Raw genomic sequence first — 8,553 nt, forward strand, 5'->3', positions numbered from 1 at the left:
TTATAAAATAAATAAATAACTGTAAAACACACTTTTGGCAAAGTATGAGAAATTGGAAGTCCTATCCTAGTTATCCTTGTCAATGATGATGAAAATTGAATCTTATTTCCACTTAGTTAACCTTTACTAGAGCAAGGGAAGGTCAAGTGACTAATTAGTTCGATCTTCAAATCCTAGTTAATCCCTAAGGAATGATTGGGATTATTGAAGTTCAATTCAATTAGCAAGATAACAATTATCAATCACGTTGAGTTTGATAACTCCTGAGTTACTGATTTCTTAACCAAGACCAAAAAGGGAAAAAGTAAATCTACTGGAATAAAAATGTCTTCAGATTGGAAGCAACAGTAACATAAATAAAAGAGAGGAATAATAAACTGAAATACCTCAAATAACATTAATTCAAAGAATAATCTGTAGCATAGAAGAATTCATAAACTAAATAGAGAAGATAAATAAAAAGGAATGTTGAACCTGATAAAAAGAGATAATCCTGAAAACAAAAGAAATCCTAATTCTAAATCCTAAAAGAGAGAGGAGAGAACCTCTCCCTCAAAACTACATCTAATTCATCAAAAGTAACTAATTGGAGACTCCTCTCTGAATGGATGCATTCCACCACTTCATAACCTCTGATCTGTGCCTTCTGGACTTGGATTTGGGCCAAAAAGGGCTTCAGAAATCGCTGGGAGCGTTTTCTGTAATTTCTGGTGCGTGGCTTCTGTCACGCGTCTGCCTGGGTCACGCGGTCGCGTCATTTGGAGTTTTTCTTGCCACGCGGTCGCTTCAATCATGCGTCCGCGTCATATGCATTTCGCTCAAGGCGCGCGACCACGTTAATCACGCGGTCGCGTCACTGTCATTTTGCGCTGGCATGTGGTCGCGTCGTCCATGCGATCGCGTCACTGCCAATTTCTTCAAAAACTCCGTTTTGTGCTTTCCTTCCATTTTTGTATGTTTCCTTTCCATCCTTTAAGTCATTCCTGCCTTAGAAGATCTGAAACTACTCAACACACGAATCACAACATCGAATGGAAATAAAGGGTAATTAAAATAACTACTTTTAAAGCATAGGAAACATGTTTTTCACATACATCACATAATAAGGAAGGGAAAGTAAAACCATGCAATTAACATGAATAAGTGAGTGAAGGATTGAATAAATCACTTAAATTAAGCACAAAATATATCATAAAATATGGGTTTATCAATAACGTAATAGAGATTACTGATTACGTAGATTACTTATAAGGATACATTATTAATTTTATGAAATCTTAAAATTAAGTTCTATATTGATTTTAGATCGCCCGGTTTGGAAAATTTGCCTTAAACGGCGCCCTTTTTATTTTTATTAAAAAAAATCTTAAACCTAATGGACTACCCGCAAGCCCCCCACTCCTCCCATGCCCCAACTCATCTCCCCTCTTATCTAAAAATTGAAATAACAAAGAAACAAACCCTAGTAGCCACCGCCCTCTCTTATCCCCGTACCGCAACCACCGCTCACCGCAACCACCGCCACCTCTACAGCCCTGCACCACCGCCTCATTTTATCATCTCCCAACGCTCTCTCTCTGTATTCGTCGGTGTCGTCTGGTCATCAGAGGCAAGGTTGAAGATTTGTCGCCATCACCGTTGTGGAGCTATCTCTTCTGGTCGCCGTCGTCGAGTTCTCTGTTCTCCTCATCATCACCGCCGAGCTCTCTCCTCTCCTCGCCGTCACCACCAAGGTATCTCTTCTCCTTGCCGTCACCGCCGAGGTCTCACTTCTTCTCGCCATCGCCGTCGAGGTCTCACTTCTACTCGCCGTTGCCGTGGAGCTCTCTCTTTGTCGCCATCAAGCCGGCTCTCTGTCTCTCTGTCCTTTCCTCTAGTTAGCTTAAACACTGCTTTTTGAGTTTGTTTTTTCTTGTTTTGTTGATCTATTTTTAACAATTCTGAATTACTGATTGAGTTGCTGGGGTGGTTCACTAATATTGAGTTGCCAAGATTTTGTTAATATATGACTATTATGAGTTGCTGAGATTGCCCTAACAATATTGTTGAGTGTTTTTTCTTATGTCTCTCTGTCCCTTCCTTTGGACATCTAGTCGGCATTAAGCACTTTTTGTTGAGTTTGATTTTGATCTCTTGCTTATTTTGTTATGTTGATTTGTTGCTAATAATACTATTTGAGCTGTTGGGGTAAGGTATTGATTCTGAATTGTATCAAATTTTGTGAATTTGGTTAAATTTTATATGTTATTATGACCATGTTTTTTAGTTGTATATTTTTTTTGGTTAAAAATTTAATTTTTCAAATGCCGTTTATTTTTATTTAGACTGAAATTATAAAAAGTATAAAAAAGGGTTCAAATAGTACATACATGAGACTCAGACAAACAATGTGACTTACATGGTTGAAGATCCATATAACTAGCTATTGGTGTGATAATTAAGGAGTTCAACAAACTGAAAAACAAAAACCGAGTTTCATGTGAGAAATCAAAACAATTTAAAATGAAATAGTTCAAAGTAGCAAATAAAAAAATATTTAGAGAGAAACCCAAAAAGAGGAGAACCAGATAGGTGAGTAGTGCTTTAAAAATAATCTGTGCTAAACTTGTGTAAACTGATTGTATTGCTTATCACTAAAGTTTATTTAATTGAAGAAGCACGTTTATATACCTTTGAGAATCATAGATTTTTATAACTGATTATTTCAACACACTTTAGAAATTAATAACAATATTCTCTACTTTTTTGTTAACCTAACAGTTTAAGTCCATTTAAATTAAGGAGGTAGTTTAGTTTAAATTTTTAAAGAAGCAGTAGTTAAATTGCTTAAGTTAATCTGGTAACTTCGTAACAGATTTAGGGCGAGAATAAAGGAACAAGGATACACTGCATAATACACATTTAATGTGATTTGAAAATACAAAAACAAAAGATTTCAAAAAATTAACGTTAAAAACATTGGTCAAATTTTGTTATAATCTCCTCCTATTTCTAAGCATTTTCTGTTTTCTCCATACAGCCCAACATTTCTATAACTCTTAACCTCTCACATAAGCTGCACGTCATTCTCATCAGGTGAGAGACTTCTCCATCTCAAACCAATTGCGTGAACTCAGTTCACTCTCTCTTTGAGAGCTTTTTCCATTGCTGGTTAAATATAAGAGTGTCTTTCCAAAGTTAAGGTACCTTTTTGTTCTTCTTTTGTTCACCTTATTTTAGTTTTCTTTTACAATCATTCAGCAGTAAGTACTGTATAGTATCCAAAGTACTCTAAAATAGCTCCATGAACCTCTCGTGTTACATTTTATATTCAACATCTATTTCTCATTTACATTTGCTTTTGTTATTCATTCATAGAAAAAGTGTCAACAGAACGCTGTAAATCGGAACAAGCAACATTACACATATACTGGGGGCTCCAAAACATTGGCAAGAAAAAAAGACGAAGTGGTAATAAGTCATTATTTTCATTAAGATTTTGATTAATCTTCCTAAATATGTTATTGTTGTTTACTAAATTGTATCGATATCAACGATATAGGAGAGAGAGCAAGGAAGGCCTGTTGGTAGAGGAGAGTTATTTATCATGACTCATAAGAAAAAAGATGGCTCGTATATCCATCCCGAAGCACGTGTTGTTAGTGTAAGTCATGCTTGAAAATTTGAAGCAACATAGCTTACTGTATATATTGTGCTACTGTTAACTTCTTCCTTTCCAATGTGTTGTATATTTGTAGGAAGCAATTACAAATGTTGAGAGGCAGGATGGATCCTCTAAGCACCTTTCACAAAATGAATCGCTAGCACAAGTTCTTGGAAAGGAGCACCCAGGACGAGTTCGTGTCCTAGGTGCTGGACCATGTCCCACACAAATGTTTGGTAACACTGCTGGACAACCGTCGGGTTTTGCAGAGTCCAATACAGAGAACAAGAGGATGATTGCAGAATTGACAGCTAAGCTAGAAGAAAAGCGGGCGAAGAGACAGTCAATACATAAGGTCTTGGAATATGTAGTCCAACAGCTAGGAGGCAATTTTCCAGTTGAGATTGCTGCAGAGCTGGCTTTTTTGGGCGCTACACCGGACTTGTCATGCGCAGGGCCATCTTCATCTGGCAATCACGACCCGCTACAAAAATTTTAAATTTCAATTAATGGTCTTAGATACTTTTACATTTAAGTAACACTAGTGCTTTATGCCTTTTTTTATTCAACTTAAGCATTCTTACTTTATTTTGGATGATGTTATGACAATTTTATTATATATGTTATTTTCTCATATGTTTAATTTGGTTTGTTATGTTAATTGAGCTATTTTACTTGGATGAAATTTCTATAAATTAATTGAAAAGTAAAAAATTAAAGTTTAATAAAAATACTTTGTCAAAATAGGCAAAATAATAGAAATCTAAAATTTTAATGGAAAATTTGAATTTGGCGGTGGTTTTTAACTGCCGCAAAAGAGTAGTATTGTCCTCCTTCCTAGCATATTGCGGCGGTTGTTAACCGCCGCAAAACCCAAGCGGTTGACTAAAACCGCTGCACCTCATCTTCCGGCGTTTCATGAAACCGCCGCAAAATGTTTTGCAGCGGTTCAAAACTGCCACTAAATGGCTTCAGGAACCGCTGCTAAATACCGATTTTGTTGTAGTGAATTTTTGAAAAAAATCTTATTATGAGCTAATTTCAATTTATTTATCTATTAAAGACTTTATTTTTAGAATTTTTTCTATTAAATGTAACTAAATCAAGTTTTGATAATTAAACTAGAAATTTTATTTAATTTTATAATTATTAAAAAAATTTTCTATTTTTAAATTATAAAGCTTAGTAGTTGTAAAAGAATAAGAATTTATATGATTTAGTTTAAAAAATTGAGATTTTGGAATTTAATACTTTAATTTTTATAAACAAAGAAAACTAATTAAATTATCTCTAATTTTAAATTAGAATACTTGATTAAAAGTCAATTAGCAAATTGATAATTAAATAATATTTTTAAAGTAATTTTAAGGGATTGAATTAGATTTTAAATTAACACAATGTACCCTAATTTAATTAAAATCATCAAACTCCAATTTAACCAAAAATTCCTAAATCAAACCGTAACCCTAACTAAATAAAACCCTAATTTTACCCTAACCCCTACCCACACTCACTGCCATTCACCCTACCCCATTCCCCCAAACTCAACAGCATCTGAAAACCAAAGATAGAAAGAAAGAAAAGAGAAAGGGAAGAATGGAAAGGGAGAAGAAAGGAGAAAAGGGGGAAAGGGAAATAGAGATAGCGATCCGAGAGAGTAGAGGAGGAGGTGGAGGGGCTGCTGCCTCACCGCCGCATGCCGTGCCGTCGTGCCACTGTCAAAGGAGAGAGGGAGATTTGAAGGGAACCAGGACGTTGAGGAGGGAGGACGATGACGTTGTCTCGCCATCAGTGCTGTACACGTCGCCGCTATGTGAAGCCGCAAGCCTCGTCACAGTCATCGTAGTGGGTCGTCGCCGCTCACCTCTGTTGTCGCTAAAGCCATGCTGTCGTCGAAGATAGGCCAGCAGAGAGAGTTCGCGAAGAGAGAGAGAGAGCCTGACAAAAGAGAGTTACGCACGCGAGAGGAGAGAAGACAGTTTTGCTATCGCCACCGCCGCGTCTCACAGCTGTTGAAGGAGCCATCGCTGCTAAGACCCTAGCTGTCACTGCGGAAGGGGAGCCTCGCCAACACCATCGCTGAAACTGGGCCAGACCTATCGGTAACTGCTTCTTCCTTTCTTGAATCTTGGTGTCTCTGCTGCCTTACCGATCAGAGTGGTGCTACTGCCACTAGGACGGATGCCCTGGTCCCTGATTTCTGTTCTTTGCCGCTCTATCATTTTATTTTTCCATAGCTGCAGTGAGTTCCTGATCTAAAACCATTAACATTATTGTTGTGCTATATGATTGTTAAGGACTTTAGCATCTTAACATCTCAGGGTTAAACCACGATAATTGTGAAGTTGTGTTTGATATTGTTGTTATCGCGGGGAGCTGTCGGTGTGGCTAATGCTGCTGCTGCTGTTTCGGTTGCCACTGCTGCCATGAATTAAAAGGAAAAAAGAGTTGCCACGATTAATTTATGCGCTTGGCTAACTGAAGTAGGAGATTGTTTTAAAATTAAAAATATTTTGGCTTGAATACCTGATGAGATTAGTGAATTAATGCAAATGGATGAATGTCTGTGATATATATGATTTCTCTTGTAATTGAAGAGTTATGTTTGATGGTGATTGGTTGTTTTCAAGTTTTTAGTAAAATTGATTGAAAATATTGATTTTGGATTTTAGATTGAAAATGATAATGATTGATTTTGAATGATGTATTTGAAAATGTTAATTTGACATGCAGATTTTGTTGGGTTGAGCTTGAATAAAGGGAACTCGTGAAGGGTGGTAAACTCCAGTTTTTAAGAGAGGTGCTGTCAGAATTTTTCTAAGAATTTGAAGAAGTTTTGGTTGTGATTCCAAAAATGATTTTGATTTGGGTAACTTCAACAAAAGAAGTATCTTTTGAATGCTTCTAAAGATTATTAAAGAAAATCGAATTCTTATGATTTTGTCAACTCGTGGTTTTAAACTCATTTGATTTCTAATAACTAGAAGAGATTTGATTAACTAGACAAAGTCTTTAAGACAGTAAATTAAGTATTTGGGAATAGCAAGGTGAGTAGGGTTTTGATGAAATTAAGCATAAGAGTTGGGAGAAAGAGAGTTATTTTAAAGAATATGATGGAAATTATATGGTGATGATTTGGAGGTAGGTTTGGTAAGTTGTTTGAAGGATTATGTTTGAAACTGAGATGTGAATAGTGACAATTGGTTTTAAATGAGGTCTGATGATGATTTCGAGATTAAGAGAAAGGATAATGATTAAGTTTGATTGAAATATCATGATGGTTCCGGTTGATTATAGTGATGTGGGATGATGACTGTAGTTGATGATGATGGTTATGTTATTGATGACATAATTTGTGATGAATGAGACGTGATTGAGAATGATATGGATATTGATGAATTATGATTGAAATATTCATATGGCTTATGCATTTGAATTATCTGAGACACGAGTTTTCCTGGGTAGATGCAGTGGTTTGCCACCACTTGCTCCAGGTTAAGACTCGATACTCTGTTGACCCTCTGTCTCAAGATATGATCGGACACTTTAACTCCCCGGGTTCTCCCATAGGCATGCATATATATATATATATATATATTAATTTGAGCTTGGTGTCTTCCCCATGGAATATTATATTATTGAGCTTAGAGTTCGACTCCATGGAATATTATATTTGAGCTTGGAGTTTGACTTCATGGATATTATTTTTGAGCTTGGGGATGCGCGTATAGAGGGACTGTTGATGACAAGTCATCTTATGCTAGCTTTTCAAGCATTTTTCACTTGTTTCATTAGGTTTTATGCACTTTCTTGCATTATAAGTAAGTAATTTGGAATGGATTTGCATGGTTTTGTTGAATCAATCAACCATCCTTTATTTGACACTAAATCATGAGGTTTAAGCTAGAGTTAGTTGGTTTTTGAATGATTTATAAACCTTGTGAATTTGGTAATACTTTGATTGGTTGTTTTGATTACTTGTAGGTGAAGAAATGGTGGAAAAAGGAACTTTTAGCACGCTTTTAAAGTTAAAGCACGCTTTGGACCTTAGGCCACGCTTTGGAAAGCGTGACCCAAGGCACAAAAGCGTCACACATTGAGGAAACAGAAGCGTGGCATCAAACCAAACAAGGCCAAGGAAGCACCAAGGCCTATGGCGCTACGTGAAGAGAGTTAACTAAGCGCCCAAGGAAGCATGCAAAATCAATAGCGCTTAGTTAACTAAGTTAACTTTTTCGTGGGTCTTCCTCAAAGAAATTCAAGGCACGCTACACCAAAGGAAGCCACCAGGTTTCGAACCAAGCACTAGAGGGAATAAAAGAAGCACTACAAGCAAGGGAAGGTGGAGCCAAGGATCGAACCTTGCACATGAGGCATAAGAGGAGCGCTAGAATGCAAGGCAATTGGCAAGGAATTGACCACAAAGAAGCAAGCCAAGGTTCGAACTTGGAACCTCACCTTACAAGCAAAAGGGGCACTCAGTTAATCTACTTCACTGAGCGCTACCTTGTGCAACAAAATTGGCCGAATTGCATCCCTCAAGGCTCGAACAAGGGAGCTCTTCCAAGCACACAAAGGGCACTCAGTTCCTTCACTTAACTGAGTGCCACTCCTCATGAATTGTTGGCGCTGAATTACTTCACCAAGGGCTCGAATGTGGAGCCACATTGCACACAATGGAGCGCTGCGTGAAGTGTTTGAACTGAGCGCTATAAGGGATGCCCAAGGGAGCTTGGCACACAACAAATTGGAAGGCCAAGGAAACAAGGTTTGGGCGCTCAATTAAGTAACACAACTCAACGCTTCCCTGGAGCTATACACGAACAAAAATAAGCCAAGGAAAGGCAATGGGTAGCACTCAGTTGGTTTAGTTAACTGAACGCTTCCCTGGGAGCTGCACCATGGTCCAA

At 37.3% G+C, this 8,553-nt stretch overlaps 1 protein-coding gene across 1 annotated transcript; it reads left to right on the plus strand.

The window, feature by feature from the left end:
• The first annotated feature begins 3,586 nt into the window (after window positions 1-3,586).
• On the plus strand, window positions 3,587-4,142 carry LOC148568234 (uncharacterized). The gene is made up of 2 exons (XM_088483460.1): window positions 3,587-3,643; window positions 3,738-4,142. The coding sequence occupies exons 1-2, from the start codon at window positions 3,587-3,589 to the stop codon at window positions 4,140-4,142; spliced, it is 462 nt and encodes a 153-aa protein (XP_088339586.1).
• The last annotated feature ends 4,411 nt before the right edge of the window (window positions 4,143-8,553 follow it).

This window comes from Arachis ipaensis, chromosome B4, assembly GCF_059453495.1.
Source record: "Arachis ipaensis isolate K30076 ecotype BB chromosome B4, ASM5945349v1, whole genome shotgun sequence".
NCBI lineage: Eukaryota > Viridiplantae > Streptophyta > Magnoliopsida > Fabales > Fabaceae > Arachis > Arachis ipaensis.